A 26,804-nucleotide genomic window follows, 5' to 3' on the forward strand; every position below is an offset into this window, starting at 1 on the left:
CAGTGATAGAAATTTCAATGGATGCTTTGTAACCACAGTGCACTTCAACATTTGCCGCCCTGCGGAGTGCGAACGAAAGAAATGGCGTGCTCGTGGTGGCGCGGCCATGATCTGCTCGTACCGATGTAAAGAGAAGAAGGCAGACTGCAGATTGACTTGTATGAGGGCGGCTCTTTATGGAGATCGTGCTGGGTTCGACAGATGAGCTTGCAATCCTAAAGGCAGCGTCTGCGAGCCAGAAAAGTCCCACGACTGATCAGCCATACGCGAGCTATTTGAGCGACTTGAATGCTCTGCGACTGAGAAGTCGCAGCTGTCACAGTTACCCCTGGCCTAACGCCGGCGCGCACCCCCCCCCCCCCACCCCCCCCCCCCGCCCGCCTTCAGCATCGAGTTCAGTGGATGTAACCGACACGAGGCGTGCGCTCAGGTAGCCGGCAAGGGTTGGCCATTTGATTGTTCCATCTGATGATAGACGTGTAAAAAGACGGACGGACTCGCCTTCAGAGCTTTCCTCTCCCCTCACCGTCTCCACTGGCCCCCTTCAAACGAGGCGCAGCGTCCCCCCTACTCGATAGTCAACAATTTGCTAGGATCAGCTGTCTAAACATTTGTTATGTACGCTGTCTAGCGGGACATGCGGCTGTGCAACAGAATATGGGGTTTCACCTTCCTTCGTAACGGTCAACAACCCCGACCCTGGAGACTGGGACGGGGCTATTGACCGTCTGCGCTGCGGCGCGGAGACATCTCCGGCGTGCTGTGCTATTCGGCAGGGGCGACTGGCAAGGTGTTTCGTTCTGCGACGTTACCACTGGCACATCTGGCGGCATTGGGATTCGTGCTCAACCAAAATATGATATGACTTCTACCGAGGAGTAAAAGCTCAGAAGACGTGGTGCATGGCACCTGTTGTGCCACGGAATCGAGTGGCATGTCCTGCGTCGCCCGCGCAGCTCGGGGACGAGCGGACGATCGCTGCAGCTCCTCAGGCACGGACTCGCGTCCTGACGCAATCAGTCTTCCCTGCCTGACTGGACCCCGGCGGAGAACAATGGAAAGCAGCTCTTACTGTTCCTTCTAGGAATAGGAACGCCGCCGACATTCAAAGCGTCACGGCCGTTGTGGGTAGCATTCCTCTCTACACTACAGATCTCGAAACCACCAGCCACTGCGCGGTCGCAAAACCAGCGAGGAAGTGGCGGCGGACTGCAGCTCGCCGCCAATCGTGGGGGACAACCAATGGCAGCAACCCGCCAGCAGTTCTGACCACCGGTCCGAGCGCTGCTGCCGCCAAGCTGAGGAACGGCAACCGGTGGTCGGCTCCTCCGAGACAGGCCGACTGGCTGACTTACACTCCGGAATCCCTCGTGGCGTTCCATCTCCTGTGAACCGTTTTGCGCTGTGTGTGGATGCGGCGTGAGGTAGAAAGAAACAATTCGTTGCAGTTGTCAGCCGTGCTGAGCACGCCTGTCTCACATGGTCAAGGATCCGTGTTGAGGATACCACCTCTCCTGCATCATAGAACACGCTGAAAGGCCCCTTGTGTCCGCGTTCTCAGGGCCGATGTGCCTACTATGGTGAGACAGCTGTCCGGCCGCTTCACCGTATGTTGGATAGTGCAGCTTCCCGCATACTGCGCAGTGTGATGTATAGCGCCAAAACGTCTCTCTGCTGGCGGTACTAAACATGTGTATGTGTGAACGACATCCCTGACACCGACAGCCCGCTTGCGTTTCGCAACCTGCCGTTCCTCGTCGCGCGAGGAACATGCTGGTCTGAGACGCAGGTCCGCACGAGGCTTGTACCAAAGACAATACCAGTAATGACACGGCGGACACAGCGCAGACCGTGGACTCAGTGGGGGAACGTTTGGAATGGACATCTCAGTTGCTTTGCCCTCCGTGTATTTGATTTGTGCACACTTGCCACGGTTCATTTCCATCGTGTGGAGGTAGCTCTGCGTAGGCACTGCCTCTGATCAAGTCTGTGACGCGTTCCTTCATGAATGCCCTGTGCATGGGTCCTTGCTCGTGTCATATGTGCTTCAGAGTTCTCCTTTGCGACTGACGCTATTTGTCGTACGAAACACTTCGCCATAGCGTCTGTGCGCGTGTGCATTTTATGCGTGTAACACACCTCTTGAGTCGTGGTGCCCTCCGTGGCCAGGTACCTCATTGTCACATATCTTGGCCGAGATAAGCACACAGTGGGCCTCAACGAGGGTAATGTTATCAATGACGCCTTCAGCTCGCACGCGGTATAGAGGAGCGAGCCGGTGGCTCGGAGATTTGCCGTGTAGGCGGGCCACATGTCGACGCTAGCTGATTTGCTACGTCGTGATCTGCGTTAACCAGCACAACGAAGTGTGTGTGTGTGTGTGTCCTTCCGTGTATAACGAGCGGTTCTATGGCCTGTGGCGCGAGTGTTTCAATTGTTCGCGCGCCAAGCAGGGTCCGTAGTGCAGTCCAGTATCGGCAGCCAGCAAGGCGCGACCATGGGCTAACTCGTGGCGGCGTTGTGGCGGCAGGCCTGTCGAGAAATGTAAGAGCTGGTCTTGCCAGTTTCTGCCGGCGAGGAGTCAAGGAAGCATTTCCGCGTTGAACGCGAGGTGGTCAGCTTCCCTGGTCACATCTTATGTGGCCCTTTTATGTGCATGTAGAAAAGCTCGTGAAGTCGTAGGTGTTCCGCACAAGGCTCTCAGGGCAGATCTTCCTGGAGTCATAACGTAGACTACCGGGAGCTTGAGACAATTCATAGGTGTATGTGCGCCGTTTCATAGCATGTTTCGTCTCGAGCGAGGGCCGAGGAAACGACGTTGACGGAGGCACCTTGCGACAAGCACGGCCGTGTCCAGCCGCCCTCGTATTGACTAAGAAGTCTTTCAGATGGAGGACACCGGGGGTGTTACGTGTAGACCCGACAGACCTAGTAACCTGTCGACGCAGAACGAAGAAACTGAATCGTGCAGAATCATAGACGGGAGTGAGGATCGTAGCCCATGTGTTCCACGGGTTGACCCTCGGGAGGACAGATTTGATCAGGCTATGGAGGCGGCACTATACGTGGAGACAAAGGAGCTGAAAAGACGACCAAAGCTGAAGAGGATGAAGCTTCAATTCTACAAAACTAAGATGTAGGGAGTACAGCAGCGGCGGTTTTCGTTCGATGAGGCTATCCGGGATGAAGCGGTGTGCGCTGTTTTTGCGGGCACGTGTGTCCACGCAGGCAGGGATAAAAGGGTGGCAGTTGATTGATGACGTCGTTTCTTCCCTGGGTTCGGTATCTTGGATAGGACACACAGTAGCAGTGCCGACGGATGTCGTGTGTAGGGCAAGTCTGTGAGCAGTTGCTTGAGCACCGTGGGCCAGAGCGCTCCCGCATAATACGCCTGCAGACGTTACTGGAAACGCGCGTATGCGCTCCAGTGGCTGAGTGGGAATTGAAACCATATCGCGGTTCATTCAGCAGAACATTTCAATGACTTATTTTCACGAGTTTTTTTTCAGGTGCCCCTGGATGGCACAGGGCAGATGTCTCCGGGGACTAAGTTGTCAGTATGCCCACTCTGAGATCGAACTCAGTCCCCTGCCTAACCTGCTGAAGACCCGCATGTGCGAATCGCTGACGCTGGTAGGCCGCAGAAGTTCAAGTTAAGTGTGTTCAGTGGCCGTATCAATATCCCTATCACCAACGCCCGAACGGACGCTCAGAGCTGACCAGCAGGCATCGATTGCGTATGACGCCCAGGGTGTGTGCGCAGGAGACCCTTCAGGACGGATTGTGTGCGAACCTAATTTTGCGTTCGTTCTTGCCCACGGTGCTGTTCGAATCCAGGTGCTGTCAGTCTTTATTAGCTGTTTATTCTCAGACTGGAAGTTGTCCGCGGTCGGCCAGCGAGTGCAAGTTCGCCCACAGTGCCGAGGAACTTCGGTCAACAGAGTGAGCGGAGCATCAGCCATGGCTCGTGAGGACCAGCCTCTCATTCCCGTGATGTGTATAGCACCGGGGTCGTCCTTCAGGGGAACGCGGGCTTTGGTATATTGCAGCCCCAGTGGAAACAGTGTGTGTTTAAGGGCCAACACTGTTCGTTTTGGAAAGGTGAACATATGACAGTAGGTGCTGAATGAGCGCAAGGGCGTAGGGAAGGGCAGCCGAAATGGCAACCCTGTCTACGGACAATTTACATGAAGAGGGGAGGTTAACGTACAAGCGGATCCTACCACCGCGGAACCTGCCATTTTCTGCTCCTGCAGGATTTTCGCTCGCAGCAAGATGTGCCCACTGTTCCTTGCGGGGCAATGTAGAGCCAACGAGAAGTGCCGCTACGCGCACAGCGCGCAAGAGTTACGCAAGGCATCTGTCGCATCCGCGCTGTTCCTGCAGAAGCACCCATGTCGGCAGCTTCAGGCAGATGCGAGCAGTGTTGGAGCCGCCACTGTGGCTCCTGCTGGAGTTAAAACCACAGAAGATGCACTTTTGGTGGAGACGGGAGCCGAGAGCACTGCCGATGACACAGGTACCATCGCATCTCCGAGCAGCGCTGTCACAGCGGCATGTTCCATGAACACGGAAGTACCTGCAAAGTTCACGCTTCGGTATCCTTTAGCAAAATCAGGTATGGCGACGCCCGCACGTTCGAGTACGCGCCGTCCTCACAGCGGTATTCTTCTCCAAAGACGTATCATGCCGTCGGTGTTTCTCTGCTCGGCATCGGCCGGAGGGTCCGTACGGAAGCAGTCTTGTTCTGAAAGGGACAGTGGTTCTTTTTCACATCCTGGCAGTCCCAAAGGCTCGGTAGCTCCAACGTCCCAAGTGTCATCGCCGCAAGGCAGTGGGCGGCAGATTCAGGCCATCGCTCGTCTTTATTGCGCTTCACAGCCCCCCCCTCCGCCGGACCTGACGCCTCCCCCAGCCGTGCTTCCGGATAGGAGGGAAACAAGCGTTTTGTCGCAGCCGAGCGCGACTGAGGAGTGTGAGGGAAACAAGGAAGGACATCCGGGCACCGTTACGTGCTCCGACGAAAGCGATAGCCCCAGCACTGATAATGCGTTACAGAAATCTGGAGGTAGGAAAGGACGAGACGAGTCTGGGCAATCCCTCTCGCGCAGAGGCACGTCGTGTAGTAGCTCTCGAACGAGTGTGTCCTCTCTGGCCTTGTCACGAGAAAACACTGTAGGACAGCTTGGGGTGTGTGCTATGCACGCTGAAATACGGGGAGACCGGAAGGTGGGAGAGGAGCAGGGTGAACAGGGCATGTCATCGTGCGTCCTCGGAACGCGGGGACCTCCGGAAGAGATGGTACGTGGAACAGCCGTCAATAAATCTGGTGTAAAGGTGCTATCAGTATCTATCTCGGAGGCGCCTGAGGGGACAGAGAATGAGGATGTTTTTTCACCTGCAACAGACGGCGAAGAAACAGCACAACGCGTTCCGTCACCAGCAGGGATGTGGGTGGCGCGATCATCAGTTGCAGAGGGAAAGCCTTCTGGAAGCGTTCCTCCCCTCGCTTTAACGCCACCATCTGCCAAGCGCGAGCACGAAAGCGTGAGTCCGAGTGGAGGGGAACTTTGTTCAGAAGCGGAGTCATCTGGCCAGGAGCGAATGTCAAAAGCCAGGTGGCTCGAGCAGCAGCATACTCCGCACGCCGGCCCAAATGACAAGGTGCCCTTTCAATGGCATTGGCGGTGTGTAGGTGCTCGTAACCGGAACAGGGGTCCAACCTCCACCGTTCCATCGGTGTGGCTGGTACAAGACCGATCTAGACGTTGCCACGAATCAGCGGCACCGAGCAATGCGAGTGCTGCTGCTGTTTCCATCGGCAGACGATTTGGACCGGAGCAGGGAGTGGATCAGTACCTCTCACGACGTTGCGAAAATCTGCAGGGTTCGTTGAGGAAACATGGAACGTATCCTTTGGCGACGGGCAGCAGCCCGACCAGCGTGAGGCAGCATCACCCCCGGCAGCCGGCACCGACATACGTTCGTCCGGTGTTTTCCGCGCTTCCATCAGAGCAGCAACAAGGGCACGCGTGGAGCTTCGTTCAGACGGGTGGATATCCAGGCACATCCACCCCAGGCTCTTGGACGTACCAATATGAAGGCTTTCCAGGGAGCACGGTGTACCGGTGCGAGCAAAGCTTGCCGTCCTTCCCGTACGTGCCGGACAGCCGGTTGGTTTCTCCAGATTCGTGCATGTCGCGTACAAGTTTCAGTCCTCAAAGCAGCGGTAGCACCGTTGCCACCCCACACGGGGTACCTGCTGCGCCGTATGCCTCGCCGGCTGGTGGATCGGTTCTGACGGCGTGTCAAAGCCAGGTAGGAGGTGGATGTGAGATAACCGAACAACGTATTTCACCAGCAGTGCATGCTGACTCCACCCTGGGTCCCAGCAGGGTCATACTGTATGGATCTCCTGTTGACAACGCCACATTTTATTCGGGAGGGTGTGGCGTGGCGGCGGCGTTTAGCGGTGGGATGGAGGGGCAGAGACAGCTGCTGTATTTGCCGCAGTCAGCTGTCGGTCAGTCAATGCAGTCTTTGCCTCCAGAAGTACTACTTCCGAAAGTATTAACGGAGGTTTTAAAGGCCTCAGAGCCCGACCGTTACGAGGATTAGTCAGGAGAAAGGAGGCACGAACCCACCTCCTCCCTGTTTCCTACAGAGGCTATTTCAGGCACTTTAGGTAACTAAACGCGTGGCAAGTGGGGTCGCGTACACCGGGAAACTAAATATGTGTATCTAAACCGCTCATAAGTGACCTCACGTCGTACGTGCGCGTAGCGGGGAGCTGTTCCCGGAAAGCGACAAGGCCTGTGTGAGGGAGTAGGAAGGTGGGGATGTCATTTGCTGTTTGGCAACGCGCTTCCCCCACCCCCCCATGCTGGTCTACGATTGGCGATGGCAGCCCGGGTTCCAGTGACGGATAGAAACACGGCGTACCAGAGCGCGAACCCACAGATACAGTACGACACCGTTCTTCCATCACGACGAAGGTTGTGACTGTGTCAAGGCCCTGATCACTGTGCTGTGCGTGTATGAAGAAAGAGTAGTGAAGAAAAAAAGCGTCCTCTGGTACTGCATATTTTAAGCTGCTCGTACATCGTCTTTTTTATTCATACATCCAGCACTACCGTGACTCGTGGAAAGAGTTTACCGGTCAGGCTTTCACCGCAAACGGGCCTGCAGAGCGCTGATGTTAAACAGAACACGTTGTTGACATACGCGTACGCCGGGAGGCGTAATTGTGCCACGACGGTTGCTCATGTATCAGACTCGGCGGCCGGTGCCGGTGTGGCCGTCAGCTGAGGCGAATTTGGAACAGATATGTCCACCAGTAGCGTAGTATAGTTGTGAGTGGGGAGAGGTACGCAGCGTTCGAGCCGGTGCTGAAGAGGGGAAGAGAAATTGAGTGATCTAAACTGTGTGAGGCAGGTGAGGAGGGAAACAAGCTTCGTGGTAGCGATTGGGGAGGCTGGGTTGCAATATCGTACAGACGGTCTGGAGAACGGACGGCAGCGCGTGGACGGTTCAGTGTGAACTAACGCTGAAGATGATTCCGGTTATGAGTTACAGATATCAAAATTCGTCGTGTTAAGGCAGACGAAGGCAATATAGGACGGAACGTGCAACAGGAAAGGCGCCGCTTGCGAGTTGCTACCGGTCAATCCACTTAGCTCGGATGCTTGGCCCATAGGGAGGGAGCGAACTGCACAACTTGTAAAAACACGAGACGCTGTCTGCACGTTCCACGTAGGCTGACTCCGCGTGACCTCCGACTGAGACTCTGGAGACACGCGGTGCATGCAAGACAATGCCACTTCGCGTAGATGACTGCCCGCGCGCAGAGCCCTTTACACCGCGAAACCTCACGCAATGCCAGACGTTTATGGGCCTCTGAAAGAATTCATATTTCCTGATTTTTAGTTTTCGGCACTCCCTTTCCCTTCGTCTTCGTCTTGTTGTTGGTACGCGCTTGATGAAGCGCGACGCTCGGTCTTTTCACTCCCGCCAGGCTGTCAGCTTTCCCTTTTCTGTCTAAACCTCTACACCGGGCTCAACGTATTTTTATACTTTCCTTCTGCAGAATTGCAGCTTGTCTTTGACGCTCGGCACAATGGCGGAGAAGGCGTGAGTGACCACCTGTCGACGCACCGTGCTGCGGATCGGGCTTCTTGTGCACTTTCTTGCGGCTTTTATGGCTGGTCTGAAATTCTCCCACGGCATCCCTACCGCACAGTAGTCAGAACGCCGATACCTGCGCTGCGCCTCGTCTCCCATATAGATTCAGCCTGAAGCAATTCACTCTTTGCGAAGTGACAGGCCGCCCTATTTCCGGTCGTCCTGCTGCCACCGGCCGGGCCTCACCACAGAGGACGCCACTCAAACATTACGCGCGCCCCCCCTCGTGTCTGGATCTCGTTTGATGCGTGCGTTTCCCACGTCGGGTGGATGGACACAGGAAAGGCCAAAAATTCGAGGTCGCACCCCTTACCCATCTGGAGGCGATTTGATTTGAACGCATCCAAGAACAACTTCTGCAGCGAAGTCCGCCGGCGGAACAGAAGGGGCGTGCCCCGACCACTCGTGCGCAGAAAAATAGCGCACACCTGGATCCACTGCCGCAGTAGATCTCGTTTTTCTGCGCGGATTTTTGTTTTTCAGAGGAAAAGTCACCTTCAAAATCACTCTGGCCTCGGACTCCAAGCAGCCCTTCAAGGTGCTCTCGGTTCCTGACGCGACCCCGTTCTCTGCCGTCATCAAGTTCGCTGCAGAGGAGGTGAGTTACTTCGTCTCCGCGTGGCCTCGGCATCTTTGAACGTCTTGCTGCTTCTATGGCTGGTCCCAACGGGAGCAACTACTTACATGTTCTGCCTGGCGGCGTCTCATGTGTGTGAACGTGTACCGGCCTGTAGCTGCAGCGAGGCATTCGTCACAACGTGTCCGCCTTTTAGGAGCATATATATATGTATATATGTATATATACATACATATATGTGTACCTCCTTTAATACTAGACAAATGTGTTGCGACAGAGCTGTGTGTGGGGGGCCTGCCTCTACAGAAGAAACGAGCGTCAAGTGGCAGTTATACAAATTTTTTATAATTCCAGGCACTTTTAATACGCTCAAATAAACGGCGGCTGAAAGTGTAACGGATCTGAGGTTCACGCAGAGGCTTTCTTCTGTCAATCGTTCTTTTTCCTTCCGCAGTTCAAAGTGAGCGCCGCGACTTGCGCGTGCATAACGAACGACGGCGTGGGAATCAACCCCCAGCAGTCAGCGGGAGTTATCTTCCTTAAGCACGGAGGCGAGCTGAGGTTGATTCCTCGTGACCGCGTCGGGTCCTGTCTCTGACTTCTTTTTCGGGGACCGGAGAGCGACGAGGCGAGACACACAGTGCGTTTCAAAACATCGCCGACCGCCTCGCTGCTCTCAAAGTCTTGCCGCCTTCACTCGTCGCCTAAGCTCCAGTTTTCTCGTCGTGTGCTCATCCGACTCCCGAACGTCCAATCTTTTTCTTGTACTCTGCGAGTCTTCCTCTGGGCTTGTCCTCCGTAAAGACGCACCCTACGCTCGATGCACGCTCTGCGTCTGTGTGTATATACATATATATATTTATACATATATGCTTATGATCTCGTGCAAATGTGCAGAGACACGCGTCGCGCTAGTATGAATAAGCCTTTCTGCAGCGTTTAGGCTGTTCGGACGAGTTGACGAAGGGCCATTGTTTTTTTTTCAGCTGCTGGTGTCCCGGTGCATTGCGCCCGCTTGTCTGTAACTGCTGACAACTTCTCACATTCTACAAAAATCGTAGAAACGTCGAAAGACGGTCACTGGCGCGTGCCGTCCGTCCTCGTGCACCAGCTCTGGCGCCAGGCAAACGCGAGGGAAGACACATTTTATCCTGAAGGGGAAATAGGTCTTCCACGCTTCACCCTAGTGTACGTACACTCAACGGTCTCCCTCTTGTACAAGTCCGCGGTTCTCACTTGGTTGCGCACGTCGAATAGAAAGACGGGGATCATTGTTTTTCCTGAGTGTACGAGAACGAGAATGTCTCGTGGCTTCGTATTGTAAAACCGTTTCTTGCAGTGGAGCCTGACGAACTGTTCCCGGCCATTGTAAAGTCCCTCTGACGGTATAAAGGCTGCGTGTGCACAGCTGTACATACACCGGACAGCGCAGTCGGGTGGCGCTGCTCTTAGAAGCACCTTGCTTTGGCACCTTGAGAAGCATTTCTGCTTACGCCTTCAGAAATTCCAGCGCCGACGCAATTCTCTCTTCCTCGCTCTCAGGGCCCTCCCCCTCTCCGTTGAGGGCCCGCAGAACTGCCCTGACAGAAGAAAGAATTATCACTGCGCCATGTTTAGCTCGCACACATAAATGCTATACAGAGCTCAGGATGTGCATACAGCAACTAAACTGCGGCCCTCCATGGGTGTTGGCAGCTTGTTTGCGAGGCACGGAGCTATCTCTGCTTGCATATCAGGAACCTTCGATGCGTCGCATGCAACGCACCGAGCCATTCTCTTCGAAGACACCTCGATGTCGCCCCTCTCTACTCTTCGTCATCTACTCTGGCCGGGCGATCTTTCGTGCGCATGCACACTTCCGCGTCCGGCGCATCTGTGGTTTTGCCGTCTCATCTCTACTTCCGCCAAAAGATAGAGGCATACGCGTCTCTACAAACCTATACATATATGTATGTATATTAATGTATATATCAGGAAAGGAGTCTCCTGAGAAAAGACGAATCTGGCAGCTGGACTCTCACCTGCCCGTGGCCAAAACAATGTTGTGTGTGAACGCAGCTTCCTCATCTGCGAGTTGCTTTATCGCGCCCCAACATTCGCTGCAAGCTCCACGCCTCTCTGCCCTCTCCCTCGCTGCCTCTGCGCGTTCCTCCGCCACATTGTCGCCGCCTTTTTCTTCGCGCGCGGAGGCTGCGACGTTGGAAAGAAGCTCGACACACGCTGCGACAGAGCGCCGAGGGTCCTGCGGGAACACAAACGCGAAAAGAAAAAACCGAAGACGGTTGTCTGCTGCTTACGCATGCCCGGAGAAACGAGGAAAGAATCCAGGCGAAACGCTGCGCCTAAACTTTAGACTCGAGCGCCTGGGGGTGACCAAGCTCTACGGAAGCATGCACGTGCGGTCTCGCAGAAAACTGAAGCAAATGCAAAATGAGTTTGCATCCGCAGGCAGAACTCGGCGATACGATACGATGCAGCGCCTCGATGTGTAGAAAAGACGGAACCGAGGGCGAGGCAACCACACCGCAGCCAAGAGACGATCGAAGTGAGGTTGAGAAAGAGAGATTCGTTCTTCTTTCGGATCTACTTGGTCCACCTGCCGCTCGGCGTTCCCAAACTTTTCTGCGCTTTCTGACTGGCAGACGCGCAAGAGGCTGAGGAGACGCGCAGAACGCGGCCTCCCACCGCAGCGCGACAGGAAGACCTCAGCGCGCCGGAGAGAACAGAAACCCGCTGGAGTACCTGCATCAGGATTTCCACGGCGCGCACGAAAACGTCGAGAGCGAACCTCTCCCACAGCGGCGGCGGACTTCCCCGTGCCGCGGCCTTCGACTCGGAGTCCCCATTGGTGGAGAGCTCGGCGCCCTCTGCCTCGCGCGGCCGTGCAAAGGCCGAGAGGGGCGAGGGAAGCGGAAGCGAGGACAAAGGACTGCTGCCCAGGTCAGGCGAGGCCGAGGCGGCGACTGAGAGATCCCGCAACCGCGCGACGAGGGGCTCGATCCTGAAGGAAGGCCGCACGCAGCTGGCAATGCCCGTCCGCCGGCGAGGAGAGAAGAAGAGGAGACAGCGGCAGGCACGGAAGGCCCACGGGCAGACCGCGCCAAACATAGAAAAAGACGTTTCAGGAACGCCCCCAGAGACGCCTCGCACGACTGCGTGTGGTGGGGATCTGGATGCCTCGACGAACGACCAGAATGAAACGCGAAACCAGAAGAAGCCCTGCGAGGCCCCCCAGTGCATGAACGCGCCGCAGCGCAGGACCCACAAACAAACCCAAGGAAAGACATCTACAGACGTGAACCAACAAACGCTGAAAATCATGCGGAGACGTGCGCTTGCTCTTCTCCGCCAGAGAGGAGAAAGGGCCAGCAGGACAAACAGAGAGAGCCGAACGAACGGGGCTGCGGCGCGGCCGCAGGCGACGCAGTGGACGCACCTGGCGCTGTAGGCCTGCGAGAGGAAGAAAAGAAGGCCGTGCGAGAGACTGGCGAGTCTCTGCCCCCACTTGACGGTCGCCACACTCGCGAACCTGCAAGACATCACGCGTGAAAAAAAGACAGAGAAGAAACCAGATCGCTTAGGGCCCCGTCCCCCTACTCTTCTGACTCGAAGACGCAGACGCGGCGACTACCCAACCTGACCGCACACCCGCCATCACGATTCACTTCTGAAACCCTCGAGACTTGCCAACTCGCTTCGCCATGCTCACGCGTTCGCTGCGTCCGCCATCTTCCCCCGCCTCACTCATCCGCGCTGCGATGCAGCGCATCGCGCGTTATGAAGCCCGTCGCCCCGCGCTTGACTTTGCAACAGTTTGCGTCTCCTCAAACTCCCGCCATACGAGAAGCCAAAGACGGAAGGGACGACACCAGCCCTTAAGCGAGTCGTCGCAGCGCCAGCGGGGTAGACACGCGCAAGCCTCAAGAAGGAGCGCCTGCTGAGCACACACAGCCCGGCCGTCCAGCGGAAGAGACAGGCCGCCGCGCCTCTAGGCCGCGCTGCCTTCAGACACAGAGGGGCAAGTCTTTTTGACTGCAGCGCACTGAACTACTCAAGACAGCCAAAATGAAAAAGACAGACACCACGCAGAAAGAGGAGAAGCGCAGCCCCTTAAAACACCGCGACCGGGCGGAGGCTGCTTCGCACGTGTGTCCAGTTGCGCTCACATGCCGAATGAGTGATCTCCTTACACAAAAAGGCAGAAAAACGACAGCCACGACGGCGGCGGCGCGACCTCGGACCAGACACCTGCCCCTTCTGCGCGTCGCCCGTCCTCTCCCTCCGCGGCCGCCTCCTCAGACGCTGCGTCCTGCACCGCTTGGCGCTTCTCCGTCGGCCGCGCCGCGGCCCTTTCGGCTCCGCGGTGGACTGACGTCGCCCGCGCGGCGTCGCTCTGCGGATGCAGCAGCGCCTCGAGCGAGACGCAGGCGTTGGGCGTCTCTGGCGATGCAGACAGAGAAAGCCTGCAGAGCTGGGAAGAGACATACAGGCGGCACACGCTCACACACAGCCCAGTCTCTCACTATCTCGAGTGGCTACCTCTCTGCGCTGGCTGGCGGCCCCTGAGGCGCGCAAGACAGCACTGGATCGCGGATATTAAAGAGGTGGTAGCTCCTTATAATGCGATAGTAACGATACAGGGCCTAGCTACGATCTTTATGTTCTGAATGCCTCACGCGCACTTGTGCGACGAAGTGCGGCAGCGCTACGACTCCAGAAATCGAGTGTTGTCTTCGAATGAAAGAGACAGTTGTCTCTGCGCTTGACTGAGGAGGCGGGTCCCTGTTACACCTCGTAAAACGGGATTCGTAGGTGTATACACGCTACCTTTTTCTAGAGAGTCTATACGACGAGTTCGCTTGCTAATTTGGGTCGTGGAACCTTTGCTGACTAAGTCTCCGTTCGTTTTTCTTCACAATAACCATGATCAGGGGGACCTCACCTGCGTCTCCGTCAGCTCCAAAACGAAGAGGAACCAGAAGACGAGGCACTTTTCCTGCGGCCGAAGGAGCTCGAGGGAGAAAGAGAGAAGAAGGCGCTGGCGCTGCTGAAGAAGGAGCAGCCGCAGGGCGGCGACAGAGGCGACGCAGGGCGAGCCCGCAGCACCAGGAGACGGCGAAAGCGAGTTCGGGTCGCAGGCTCCAGAGGAGGCAGACGATTCGCGTCTGCGGGGGGGAAAGGACGCCAGCGCCGCGTCGCAGACGAGCGCAGCCTGGAGGACGTCTCCCGCCTGCCGCATGCAGCGCTTGAGGTCGCGGTGGTGGCGCGGGAGGCCCAGGAACCAACTCTGAAAAACCAAAAGAACTCTTGCAGGAGACAGCCCCTGGGCGCTCGGATGGGCCTCAAGACGAGAGAGGCGTCCCGGCAGGCGCAGGCAGATGCAACGAGCGCAGAGCCGCAGAGAAGCGAATGAGAGACATCCTGTGGGCGACAGCATCGAGTGAAGACCCTCCATAAAGCATGCACAGCACATCCTCACCTGACACACAGATGCAACTGCACATAGATACACTATACGTGGAAATATAAACATCGACGCGGAATTGTGTGGGCACACCGGCTTTGTGTTTCGTCTGTTGCAAGGTCTCATTTTTGCCTGGCTGTCCTTCTCACTTTCGAGGTCGACTCGAGTGCCTCCGCCAGCCTCTCCACGAAGATGTCCAGCGCCTGCTGCGCGGCGGCTGTCGCTTTTGCGTCTTCCAGAGGCTTCTCCACCGGCGCCTCGGCGTCTTCCCCCTCTCGACGCGCACACGCATCGTCCTCTGCGCAGTGGGCGAGGACGAAGAGGGCGGCTTCACGCGGCCAGAATCGCGGGCGCGAGTCCTCCTGCGCCACGGCCGACGCCGCCGCGCCTTCAAACGCCCCCTGCTGGCCTTGAGCGACTTCCGCGCAGCTTCCTTCTGCCTCTTGAGGCGCGGCGGCCGCGCGCGCCCCTCCGCCGCGGCGGCGCAGGGCGACGAGGAGGCGGTGCAGGAGGCCGGCGCAGTCTTCGCGCAGGTCGCACTCCTCGGCGGCGGCCACGGCGAGCTGCAGGAGGCGCAGACCCGCGACGCGCAGCAGCGGGACGTCGTCCGCGAGGGCGGCGCGCGGAAACGGGGCGGAAACCGCGGCGCAGCTCGCGGCGGCAGCCGAGGGCGACACCGCGAGCTGCGCAGACGCGCGAGGAGACGAAGGACAGAAGCACGCAGCTGCGCAGCGCGCAGAGGAGAAGGAGGGAACGAGGGAGCTCAGCCTGAGGAGATCGGCGCCGCGCGCGAGGCGACCCACGGCGACGGCGTCCAGAGGCGAGGGCTTCTTCGGGGGAGAAGAGCAGGGGGGAGCGGGCCGCAGCGCGTCGAACTGCTGCAGAAGAAAAGGCGAGAAGACGCCCGCGGACCAGCCTCGCAGCGCGGGAGAGAGACACGCGCAGCGGGGCGAGGTGGAGGGGAAAAACGCCGACGAAGAAGGCGGCGCGCAGCTGAGAGCGGACGCAGCAGTGCGCGCCCGGCACGGCCGCGACGGCGAAGAGATGGAAAGAGCAAGGGGGTCAGGATGAAGAAGAAGCGAGACGGCGTCCTCGGCAGTTCTCAGCATCCGCGCCAAGCGCCCCAAAATCGCAGCCATGACGCTGACGAACTCGCGGGACGACGGCGGCTGGCGAGGCAGATGGACAGAAGCATAGCGCAGCAGTGAACCAATGATGCGACACGACGCTTCAAGCCGTCGGCTTGCCTGTCTATAGCGCCAGCCGACATCTTCCCTGCGTGACTTGCGCAGAGACGCATATTTCTGAGCACATTCGCCGGCGCAAAGGCGGCGCTGCTTCTCGAACCCCCAGCGCCGCGAGCGCGTCTTTCTCACCTCGACGGGCTGGAGCGGGAGGACGCCTGCCTGCTGCAGAAGAGTTGAATCGAACCAGAGAAGAGAAATGCCGCCGTCGTCGTCTTCGGCGTTTCTCTCGCTGCCTGCGCGCAGGAGGTGCGTGACCCCGTCTGGAATAACTTGTTTTTCTCCTCTCTTGGCGTCCCGCGATCTTCCCTCTTCGCCGAGCTCCAGCCGCAGGCGCTCTCTCTCGAGAAGGCGCAGGAGGCGCGCGATTCTCTTCTGGCCGCTCCGCAGGCTGTTGAGCGCAACTGCGACGATGCGCCGCCGCTGGTTTTCTCGCGAGTCTACATCCGGCGGGCTCGCGTCTTCTCCCTCTCGTTCTTCGGCACCGCCACGCAGTCCGTTTCCTCGATTCGCGTCCTGCGCGTCTAGCGTCTCCTCTCCGCGGCGGTCCGCAGGGCTGAGCGCCGCCCCAGGAGCAGAGCGACGTCGCCCAAGCGACGCGGCCTTGGCCCACGCCAGCCCAGCCTCCGTGCGCTGCAGACGCAGGAGGAGTCGCAGGAGATTCAGGAGGAAGCGACAAGAGAAGGCGATGCCTGCGGACGAGGCACACGCAAAGAAGCGAAAGAAAGCAGGCACCCGTAAGCGGCTGCGTAGGGTCAGCTGCATGCAGCTCGTCCGGCGCGTTGAAGAGGACTCACGTTCGCAGGACTCGACAGCACCGCCTCGCCAAGAAGCTCCACCCTATCATCGCAGCCGCAGACGCCGCGAAGCTTGCACACTTGCGTTTTTCTTCTCGACGCGCGCGCCAACGCGAGTCTCACGCGACTCTACAGATACACATCTACAGACTGATATAAATACATTCATACAGACCTACAAATATATATGTTATGCATTCATATATGTGGTATACACGAGCCACAGGCCGGTGCGTCGACTGAACGGACTCCTTGGCACGGTACACAAGGCGCCTGCGCATCTCAGTGCAGGTGCGGAAGCCCACCGCCAACATGTTGTCGCTGCGGATGCGTTAGATACCAATAGATAAGTATATATATGGATATAGATATTTAGATAGACAGAGATAGATATAAACAGAAATAGAGATACATGCCGTCGCACACAGGGGCGGTGGAGATGAACGGTTTCACATGAAGATCTCTTTGTGTCGCTGGCCTCACTCTCTTCTGCTTTTCGGTCTTCGGCTGCCTGCGAAGGCGTCTGCGGCGGCGTCTTGGGTTTTTTGAGGAATTTCGACAGCTCGCGCGCAAGGTGGCGAAGCGCAGGGGCCGGTCGCCCGCCTTCCATGTCCGCCAGGCAGTCGACCGAGACCCCACCGACGAGCCAGGTCTCTGCGAGGGAGTCCTGGAACAAGAAACTCTCTTTTCCCTCTCGCTCACGCAGGGCGCAGCCGGCGGCTCCCTGCTTCGCATCGTCTTCATCGTCCTCGGCGTCTTTGTCGCGCGCCTCATCTTCTGCTTCCTTTTCGGAGGACGCCTCGGAGTCTACGCCGGCGGAATCGCACTGCACCAAGGTGAGATCCAGCTGGCGGCGCTCGGCGAGCTGGTGGAGCCGCCGGTCGGGCCAGAAGCTGCGGTGATCTTCGTCGAATATAAGCCGATCAAGGCGTCCGCCCTGGAGGATCTCGTCGAGCGTGAGGCAGGCGTGCAGCAGGCACCGGCAGAAGGCCTGCAGAAGCGGCAGCTTGCGTAGGAGCAACATGTCGGCCTCGAAATCTTTATCCTCTTTTTCTTCGCGTCCGTGCCCGGGGGTTTGGTCCTCGCCCCCTTCTCGGCCCCACGGCACCCGCGCGAGTCGCTTCCGCTTGTCAATCAGCGCCTGCAGCGGCACATGGAAGCAGACGCACTGGAGGATTGTCTGCGCAAAGTGCTTGCCATCGGTCAGCGTGGGCAGCACCAGCCGCAGCAACCGAAACATCACGTGACTCATCTCGACAGAGGAAACCTCCCCCGCCGCAAGCCGAGACTGGAAGGCCAGACGGGCCCGCATGCTTCGCGCCGGCGCGGCGCACGACGCGGGGGGCGACCCAGAGGAAGAAGCAGAAGAAGAGGATGACGGAGAGGAAGAAGAAGGAGAGGAAGAGGAAGGAGAGGGAGATGGGGAAGAGGAAGAAGAAGGAGGGGAGGAGGAGGAGGCGTCGAGCGCAGCCCTCTCGGAGGCTGCGAAGGCCGCCAAGTTGTACCCGACGTCCATCAGCGGCTCGCCCAGCTCCACAGCCTGCGGAAGAGACACACGAGAGCCGCGGGGAAACGCATCAAAGCCTGGAGAGCCAGGCGCCGCTTCTCGTCTGGGCTCTCATGTTTTGTGTCACGCAAGCCCAGCTTCAGCGGCGGCCGCCGCGGAAAGCCTGACAAAAGGAGCGCCTACCTGCATCGCGATCTCGGAGCGGAAATCCTCGCCGCGAATCTCCCATCCGGGGGCCAGATCTGGAGAGCAAAGCCACAGACAGAAATCTCAAACCAAAACCCACGAATGAAGCCGGAGGAGAGCCGGCCGATGCGGAGGAGAGGCCGTGCAGAGAAAAGCGCCTGCAAGGACGCACCACGCAAAAATCAGAGGCACAGACAGATGGATTGAGGCCCGACGCCACGCGAAGCAACGTGAGGCGAAAGCAGCCGCAGCTGTCGAATGGTGACGAGACACACCAGCGGCGACACCCGATTTCGACAGGAGATGACACGCGCGCGCCTGCGGTGCATTAAAAGGCGTTAGACGTCTCTGACTGGGAGAGAAGACGCGCGGAGGAAGACGAACGCGGCGTATCTGTCGCTTTCCAGTGGTGGCTGAGAGCGAGGTGGACACAGGGAAAGAAAACTGAATCCTTCTTACGCTGCGGCAGCGCTTGGTGCAGAAGAAAGGTGACGTCCACGTATCCTTCTTCATCGATAAATGGCAGCCCCATTCGACGCCAGACGCGCATGTGCTCGTCGGCACCCGCGCCCTCTTCGTCGGCTCCCTCAGGCCCGTCCTCGCGGTCGCCTCCTCTCGCTGCGCATGCGTCATCGCTGCTGCGCCTCCTGCTCCTGTGGCGCGCCTCCGAGCTGCCATGGTGCCCTCCGTCCCCCTGGCGGCTGCCCTCGCACTCGACCTCTTCGACTTCGCTCTCTTCCGCCAGCAGAGGCAGGGAGGCACCAGATGCGGGGGCGCGGTGCTCTTGTGCGTCCGCAGGCGTCGTCGGCGGCCGCGGTGAACGCGCGCTGAGGCCTGCGGGGGCGGCGGCCGGCTGGCGGGACGCGTCTGCGTTATTCAGAGGGAGAAGTGAAGCCCGAAGCGCGCCCGTGTCAAGCCCGGCGGAGCCCACGGCGCCGGCGAAGAGAGGGACCGCGGGCCGCTCTCTCTCTCCCATCCTCGCGTCGGTGTCGGTGTCCCCAGGCTGACTAGAGACACGCGAGCGGAGACGAGGCCAGGGGGGGAGGGCGCAGGTGAGGGGAAAGAAGACTAAATGGCGACAAAGGAAGAGTGAGAAGGAGGCGAGCCACTTTAGAGAAGAACCCGAAGGATGACCGCGAGCTCCGTGAGCGGAGGGAAAGAAAGAAAAGGGAGGAACACGGCAGACGAAAAGACAGCGAGAAATAGAAGAGAGACGGCAGAGTAACGGAAGAGAGCGGAGTACCGCGGGAGAGCCGGAGAAGAAGTTGGTGAAAACAGCAGAATGGGAGGGCAGAAACAAAGGTCCCGGAGATGCCAAATGTGAGAGGGGGACGCAGAGAGATTTGGGTATGAAGGCGAAGGGAAAGTAACGAAAACAGAAACAGTACGACGCTAGCAGGCCTCCAGGCACCCTAGAGGGCAGAAAGAAGGGAGCAGCAACTTTGGTTTACAGGAAGCATAGAGAGTTTCGCCATATGTGTCTTACAACGAGAGCCATCTTCTGTTTTCTACGAATTTTCTTGTCTGCGTTTATTTGACTTGACGAAAACATGCGACTACTAAATTTACCGGTCTGCCCGCGAACTGGGTGGTGCGATCTGCCAACGAAGGACTTGTTAACTCAAACGATCAAATAGAGGCAAGCAGACGGCTCACAGTTAACAGGCGGGACGAAACTGCGTCACAGAAGAGACGGGCGGCCAGGGAAACTCTGCAGGAAGACCCGGACATCTCTGCACATGCGCAGCGTCTCGCTCGCAGCTTCATTCCCACACCAAACGAAGGAACTGAAACAGGAGACTCGTCTCAAAGATGTCTCGCTGATACGATCAATTTGCTGAACGAACACAGCTCACACGAGGCGGGCGCATGTTTGACTCTCGCTTCCCATATTTTCGTGCAGTGCACACCGGCGACAGTTTCTCGCTGAATCACGAGACCGGCCACAGGTGTACACACACCTCCAGGCAGCGAACAAAGCGTCCGACTTCTGTTCAAAAACCTCGTGTTCTGTCAATTCCTCTCGCGCTGTGCCGTCGTGTGAGCAGAAGGAGCCCGTGAAGCGAATTCTGTTTCCAGCGCGCATGCCCTCGCTGGCTGAATTCGTTCTGAACTGCAAACAACAATGAACCGCCACCTCAACACAAGAAGGTGGGAAGCCCGGTGATACAGCCGGATGCGAAGTGAGAAAGCAAAAGCAATGCCCAGAAAAGGTGCATGAAGGTGGCATCTCTCGACTTTTGCGTGTCTCTCGTGCCGACAATCCGCATGCAAAACTATCGATATGCGCGCGCTTCGCACCGAAATGTTGCACACACGATCTTCGTGCGCTTCTCCCTATTGACTAGCCGCATCTGCGTGTTTCTAGAAAGCAAACAGAACGGCTGAGCCAGGACCACACCATACCCGTTTACCTCACACCTGCCACTGCTTCTCCGTGTCACGATCCTGCGGCCGAATGGAAACTGTGCTCGCTCTACGAATGTGCACTGGTGAGAAAACTCGAGGCCGTCAAATGTCTCTAGCAGTCATAGTGCTTTGCCGCGTATGCAGATGCGCCAACAGAAACAAATATGTTGTGTGTTGCCACGACCATAGAGAGTTACGAGAGCTGCCAGGCCGCCCGTTGTTTCGGGATTACCGAGTCACGGCAGCAGAAAATGCAGACACGGCTACATACGTCAGGCACTGCATACACATTAGCAAGTAGGTATGCACAAATACATATATATATATATATATATATATATATATATATATATATATATACTTATTCAACTTTCAGCGGGAGCCTTCCGCGAGGAAGACTCAAAATGAATCGAAGGGGGTGGACGACCTGCGAATTTCTGCTCAGAGGCGCTTGCATATACCTTCATGTAATCTATCTACCTATTATAGGCACATTTGCAGTTTCGCGCATGTACATCCGTTTATGCGTGTGCCCTTTGGCAGGCGTGCGTGGATATTCCGCGGGGGGGGGGGGGGGGGGGGGGGGGGGGGGGGGGGGGGGGGGGGGGGGGCGGCGGGGCGGACGTCGAGACAGAACTTCGAAAAAAACGTGTAATCCTCTCTTCGCAAACGCGCACGACTGCACGTGTGTTCGCGCAAAGATTTGTCGCATGGCTGGCGATCCCTGTATTCCGCAAAGACTAAAAACAAGATGACGACTACCAAAGTGGATGTCATGGTATTCGTGTTGCCCGTATACAAATGTTGAAGTTTGCGGAAAAAGACCAATCCCCTGTAGCCGTTTTTAGACGCCTGCCTGCCTGCAGCCCCGCGCTCAAACTCGCCACAGTTCAGCGGTCATGCATGTAAGTTTCGCTTCAGGCTCCGCCACCAAACTGGGAAGCTGTGCCTCCGCCACAAACGAAGGGCGTCCCAGTTAAGGCAATGGACGTTTGACTGCGGAAAAAGAACGCATCAGCCCTCTCAGATCCTTGCGCGCTGCCGGAAGAATTCGCCTCTATCGACCCAAACCGAGACTGCTGCGACAGAGACTGTTGCGCGGCTTCTGCGCCGGCGTGCTGCGCCTCGAGTCTGAACTTTCCACGTTCTCGAGAGGAGCGTCCATTCTTAAAAGGAACGACCAAGCGCCTTAATTCGGGATTGAAAGTGCTAAAACGAATTCGCCTCGTCACCCGTCGCGGCTACAACTGTATCGCGGCGCCAGTTCCCCCGCACCACTGGGGTTGTGTGACTTCCTCTCGGACTGATGCGGATGGCAGCGCGGCGCCGGCGACCTGCCCGGCCGAGAAAAGACTGTATCTTTCTCAGTGAGACTCTTTTTCGTCAACGCCTTCCTCCCCTCGACGGAGAAAACTTGAATGTTCGCGAGCGCAAAAAAAGGGGACTGCAGTTGTGACAAAAACACTCCGGCGGCTCTCCGACTCACGCGGGCGACAGGAGGATCGCCAAGCGAGCCACGGCATCTATTCACGCGAGTTTTGTTCAGCCGCCAACAACGGCGAAGGAGGTTTTGCGGTATCGCCAGCCGCCACCGCTAAATTCGGAACCAAACAGACGCAAACGCATGCCTGCGCATTCGTCTGTAGGTGAGCGCTTCTTGCGTCACGACGAGAGAGGAGCCGCGAGGCGCGTGAGGCGCTTCCTCGCTTTCCTTAGAAAGGTTAGAGTCTCGCGCACTTAGGCTTGGAGAGTTCCACGATTGAAGTTTGTTTTTTCTGACTTCACCACCTCCACCGGGAGACCTCGATGAACTTGTAGGCGGTCATGCCGGCGGTGCAGAGCGCCATCACGAACCACTGACAGGCGTAGTTGAAGTGGGTGTGTTCATCGGCCCAGAAGAGGAGGTAGTCATCCTTTCGCTTCTGCTGGTATTTCGCGAAGCGACGCGGAATCTCTGAAAGTCCCAGCAGCGCCACCAGCGAGGCGGGGTCGTGGAACCCCAGTTCGCCGGTCACCGCGCGCGGCAGCGAGGCCAGCAGCGCGGGCGAAAACGCGGAGCTCAGAGCCTCCGCCTCCTCGCCGTCGCCCTCGCGCTCGCCCCGGCGCGCCTGCGCCGCCTTCTTCTCCTGCCGCCGGCGCTGCGCGGCGCGCACGTCTTCGTCGTAGACGATGTCGTAGGCGTTAACCACCATCGCGCCGGTCGCGCGCTTGTCGCGAACAGTCCCCGGCTTGAGGCCGTCGACGAGGTCCTGCGGCACGAGGAAGATGAACTGCCCCTCCTTCGGCCGGTTGCTCGCGAGCAGGCTCTTGAACGTCAAACTGGGGATCTCTCCAGGCTCCAAGATGCCGCGAACCGTCACCCAGCCTGGCGGCTCGTCGCGGGTCTTCGCCTCGCCGCCCGGCGCCGCGGCAGCCAGCGCGTCGCGGTGCGCAGCCGAGGAGACCGCGTAGTCGCTGAGGCTCAGCCGCGTGGAGCCTGTCGCCGTCGCGCAGGCCTCCGCGAGCGCGTCTCGACCCTGGCGCCAATTCAACTCCTTCGTCCGCCAGCCGTCCGCGTCGCGGCGCGTCTCCGCCTTCTTGAACGGAGGAAGCTTCACGTCCTCCATGCGCAGATGCCCCTTGTTCACCAGCAGTACGCTCCCGTCCTCGAGCCGCAGCGGCGACACCAGCAGGTAGCCCGAAGAGCCCGGCTCCAGCCCCGGTCTCGGCCCCACGAGAATCTCCGTGGAACTGTCCAGTACTCCGCGAACCACGACCGGCCGATACGCCCACGCCGCGCGCAAACGCGCCTCCTCCGCCTCCGCAGCAGTTGAAGGCGCCGAAGAGTCGGAGGGGGAAGAGACGAAAGAAGAGGAGGCAGACGGAGAAAAAGCAGAGGGAGGAGAAGAGACAGAGGGAGAAGCAGCAGAGGGAGGAGAAGAGATAGAGGGAGAAGCAGCAGAGGGGGAGGACGAGACATAGGGGGAAGACGAGGCTGTGGAGGGCGCGGGAAGGGCGGCGTTGGCGTTGCCTGCTTGGCGTGCGGCAGCATCGGGGCTGTCGTCGTGCGTTTTCGCGCCGTGGGCGGGTTCGGTCCGCCCGCTGGCAGGCATCCAGGGAAAGGGGGCGTGCGTGACCCAGACCGCGGGACGGCGCATCTGCGCGCGGCGGTATTCAAGCAGCTGGTGCTTCCACTGCATGCGGGCGAGTTGCCAGAAGCCGAGGGAGACGAGGCAGGAGGTGACCAGCGTGCCGACGCCGAGCAGCCACCAGCGCTCGTTCCCCCGGATCCCGTACTGCCTATTTCGAATGGAGCGCATTACCGGGCTCGTCACGGGGTCGCTCAGCCGCACAATGCGCACAATCACGCCGCCTTCCACCTCCTGCGGATTCGGGTACTGCAGCGTCGACGCCGAGAGAATCGCCACGTCCTCCGGCGAACAAGGAAGCAAGCGCTGACCAGGCATCGTCCGCCCGTGTGCGATGAACGGCAGCGACGACGAGGGCAGCGACGGCTGCCCCGCAGACCCCGACGAAGCCGCGACCGCCGAGGGGGACGAAGAGCAAGAGGGAGAAGAAGAAGAGGGAGAAGAAGAAGAGGGAGAAGAAGAGGAAGGAGAAGGAACCGGCGCAGAGGCCGCAGAAGAGGCAAACGCTCCTGCGGGTGACGCAGAGGTGAACGCAGAGGAGAGTGCGGAGAACGGCGCGCGGGTCGACGTCGCACCCGCTGCTGCAGCGGCCTCGGGGGAAGGCAGGGAGTCAGAGGATGCCTTCGACGGCTGCGGCGCCGACGCGGAAGAAGAAGAAAAAGACATCAAAGGGCGAGGCGCGACAGGGACGCCTCGCGACGGCGCCGAAAGAGAAGAGAGCGCCGCCCCCGGCCGGCGCGGCCAGCAGAGAGAAGACGTTTGTCGAAAGGGAGACAGAGAGAAGGAAACCAAAAGGGAACGGCGGGGAAGTGCCACCCAACACGCCGCTGGGCAAAAGCGAAGCGCGAACACGTCGCCGCCCGCGACGCGTGCGCGCGGAGGAGCCGCCATCTCTTAGCGTCTCTTCAGAGTGGAAGCCGAACCGAGCGGAGCAAAGCAAAGACGAAGAAAAGAGCGCGGACGCCGACAAACAAACGAGAAGGCGACACGAGCCACAGCTTCGCCTCAGATATGCAGAGGGAGACAAAAAAGCGCTCATGAAACCACTCGCTTAGGCGAAAGTCTCCACTTCAGGAGCCTCCTGGAGGCGCTCAAGAGAGGAGACGCTTTTTCAAGCTGGCAAAGAAGCCTGTGCCCGAGGCACGTCGGCTCTCAGTGCCGTCGCTCAAGAAGAAAGGCCGCGCCTCGCCGCCGCTCTCGCTCGCCTTCTTGCCGGATGAAAAAGACGACGAAGACGAAGACCCGCAGCGATTGCTGGGCGCCGAGGCGGCTGTCTGCAAACGAGAGAACGCCGCAAAACAAGGCCAGAGTGAAGAGAAGACGGCGCGGCCGCAGAGAAGAGACGAGGAGAGACAGGCTGCACGTGCGCCAGTAACACGGAGGGAAGGCGCGAGGAGAAAAACGCAGAGACAAAGGAGGAGCTGCGGGACAGCAGACTCGTAAAATCCAAACCCTAACTGACACCCGCAGAGGAGAGAGAAGTAAGGACACGTCGCAAGCGAGAGACTAAAAAAGAACGATAGAGACCTTCGGCACAGGGCCACTTGGAGGCACGCAAGATGAGATAGCTCAGAATAGGGAGACAGCGGGGGCGGCGCAACACCTCGCAAACGCGCAGGGAAGACAATATCAACCGTAACAAGATGCAGAAGGAAACGCGGACAAGCACGAGACGAATCGACAGCTGACCTTGACAGCTTCTTCAACTGAGCGGGCGACGCGATCTTTCAGTTCGGCGGCCTTCCTGGAGCTCTGCACAGCGAACGCCTGGAAGAGGTGATTATTCTGCGCACAAAGACAGTTCTGTCAAATAACAGAAGGCATCTTCTTCGTCTCGCTGATTGAACGGCGCTCCCGCTTTCTCTTGTGCTGCACGCCAACTGCATGCAACGCTCTTCCCCCCGCCTGTATCTCTCTTCGCGACTCCGCCTCATACCCCCGACCCGAAATCGAGTTTTCTCTTCGTCCCGCCGCGCCCTGCGTGTGCTGCGCCGTCCGGTGTGTGCTGTGCAAGGTTAAGCTTTCTCGTTATCGCAAGCTTCCGCTCGTCCGCCACCGCAGGATTTCGCTGTTCGCTTTCGGTCTCGCGCGTACCACAAGGAAGGTGTAGACGCCCGCCCGCAGTTGATGGTGCAAGAAGTGGTGAAGCATACGCAGCAGAGGGGCCATTTTTTTAGACGAAAACGCTGGCGACGGGCACGCGCAAAACCTCTAGGCCTGGAGGATCGCTGACAGACACCACGCAGACGAGGACGGGAAGGCATGCAAAAAAAAAAGAAAAGAGCATCCGTGCGAGGGCCTCAGCCGCTGCCCGCGTCGTCTGCGTCCAGCCGGTGCCCATACCGCCCGGCCTATTTAACACGCATAAATATACAAAAATATGAGAAACTTTAAAACCTAAAAACTATATATGCCCCCCGTCGACCAGCCTTTTGCAATGCACCGGCTTGCCTGGCTGCGTAGTCCTCGTGAAGATGAAATACGAACGTATGTGCATTTTTTTGCGCGCTCCTGAATATCTGCATGGAGCGAGTCTGCGCACAGCAGGCGGCAGTCGAGGCGCAAAGACCTAGCGAACCGAACCAAAGCAGTTGACTTACCTGCAAGCGAGCTGAAGGGATGACCTGCTTTGCGAAAAAGCAAAGACTGCAGCGAAAAAACAAATGAGGAGAGTCTGACAGGAGACAGGGAGAGCCTTTGTGTAGCGAATGAACCTCTGCGAGGGAAGCCGCGGCAGATGGAAGTGGCGATAGATCGCCGCGAGTGGGCGCCGTTGCCCACCTAGCGTCGAAAAACGAAGGAATCGATCGCTGCTTGCGACGCAGAGGGGAGGACAAAAAACGGAAGAACAAAAACCGAAATGAGTGGGAGTCGGGACGAAGAAAGAGACCCGCCGGCGCGGGAAACCTAGATGGAAAACGGAGAGGGAGGTTTCAGTTGTTTCACGCGCCTTACCAGGGGCGCTTTGTCGACGTGCCCGTTCCCTCTAGACTAGAAAAATGAAAAGACACAAGACGAAGAGGAAGCGGATGAGTGTCGCGAGTGGAGATGCGAGTCTTACGTTTGAAAAAAATCGAACACCCACCGATGGTGCTGAAACGAAAAGGCTGGCCGCCAATGGCCCTTTGTTTCTCCCCGAAACAAGGTAAGTTGCTCGCCGGCATACGACGCACACTCGACAGAAGGATGGATGCAAAAGAAAAAATTCGGAAATTCACTGAGGACGGCCAAGCGTGCAGAACAGTTTTCTCTACAGTCCACAGTGTTTTGTCTCGCGCTTTTCACGGCTACATGCAGATGAAAAAAAAGTC

The 26,804-nt window shown here is 58.2% G+C and overlaps 5 protein-coding genes across 5 annotated transcripts; 2 read left to right on the forward strand and 3 right to left on the reverse strand.

Annotated features, from left to right (window-relative positions):
- Positions 1–2,888: 2,888 nt before the first annotated feature.
- Positions 2,889–3,140, forward strand: BESB_072590 (zinc finger (CCCH type) motif-containing protein; the record flags this gene model as incomplete). The annotated part of the gene is made up of 1 exon (XM_029365632.1): positions 2,889–3,140. The coding sequence occupies one exon, from the start codon at positions 2,889–2,891 to the stop codon at positions 3,138–3,140; it is 252 nt and encodes an 83-aa protein (XP_029218116.1).
- A 1,135-nt stretch (positions 3,141–4,275) lies between these two features.
- BESB_072600 (zinc finger (CCCH type) motif-containing protein) lies at positions 4,276–9,356 on the forward strand (the record flags this gene model as incomplete). The annotated part of the gene is made up of 4 exons (XM_029365633.1): positions 4,276–6,318; positions 8,087–8,130; positions 8,665–8,779; positions 9,213–9,356. The coding sequence occupies 4 exons, from the start codon at positions 4,276–4,278 to the stop codon at positions 9,354–9,356; spliced, it is 2,346 nt and encodes a 781-aa protein (XP_029218117.1).
- An 891-nt stretch (positions 9,357–10,247) lies between these two features.
- BESB_072610 (uncharacterized protein) lies at positions 10,248–18,932 on the reverse strand (the record flags this gene model as incomplete). Its single annotated transcript, XM_029365634.1, has 10 exons — positions 10,248–10,338; positions 10,780–11,000; positions 11,501–11,759; positions 12,195–12,287; positions 12,949–13,229; positions 13,701–14,045; positions 14,372–16,158; positions 16,747–17,803; positions 17,954–18,012; positions 18,416–18,932. 10 exons carry the CDS (start codon positions 18,930–18,932, stop codon positions 10,248–10,250), a joined length of 4,710 nt encoding a protein of 1,569 aa, XP_029218118.1.
- A 3,214-nt stretch (positions 18,933–22,146) lies between these two features.
- Positions 22,147–24,384, reverse strand: BESB_072620 (uncharacterized protein; the record flags this gene model as incomplete). Its single annotated transcript, XM_029365635.1, has 1 exon — positions 22,147–24,384. One exon carries the CDS (start codon positions 24,382–24,384, stop codon positions 22,147–22,149), a length of 2,238 nt encoding a protein of 745 aa, XP_029218119.1.
- A 200-nt stretch (positions 24,385–24,584) lies between these two features.
- Positions 24,585–25,662, reverse strand: BESB_072630 (uncharacterized protein; the record flags this gene model as incomplete). The annotated part of the gene is made up of 3 exons (XM_029365636.1): positions 24,585–24,767; positions 25,183–25,245; positions 25,588–25,662. The coding sequence occupies 3 exons, from the start codon at positions 25,660–25,662 to the stop codon at positions 24,585–24,587; spliced, it is 321 nt and encodes a 106-aa protein (XP_029218120.1).
- Positions 25,663–26,804: the final 1,142 nt, after the last annotated feature.

The sequence above is a fragment of the Besnoitia besnoiti genome (assembly GCF_002563875.1).
Source record: "Besnoitia besnoiti strain Bb-Ger1 chromosome Unknown contig00007, whole genome shotgun sequence".
Classification (NCBI taxonomy): Eukaryota; Apicomplexa; class Conoidasida; order Eucoccidiorida; family Sarcocystidae; genus Besnoitia; species Besnoitia besnoiti.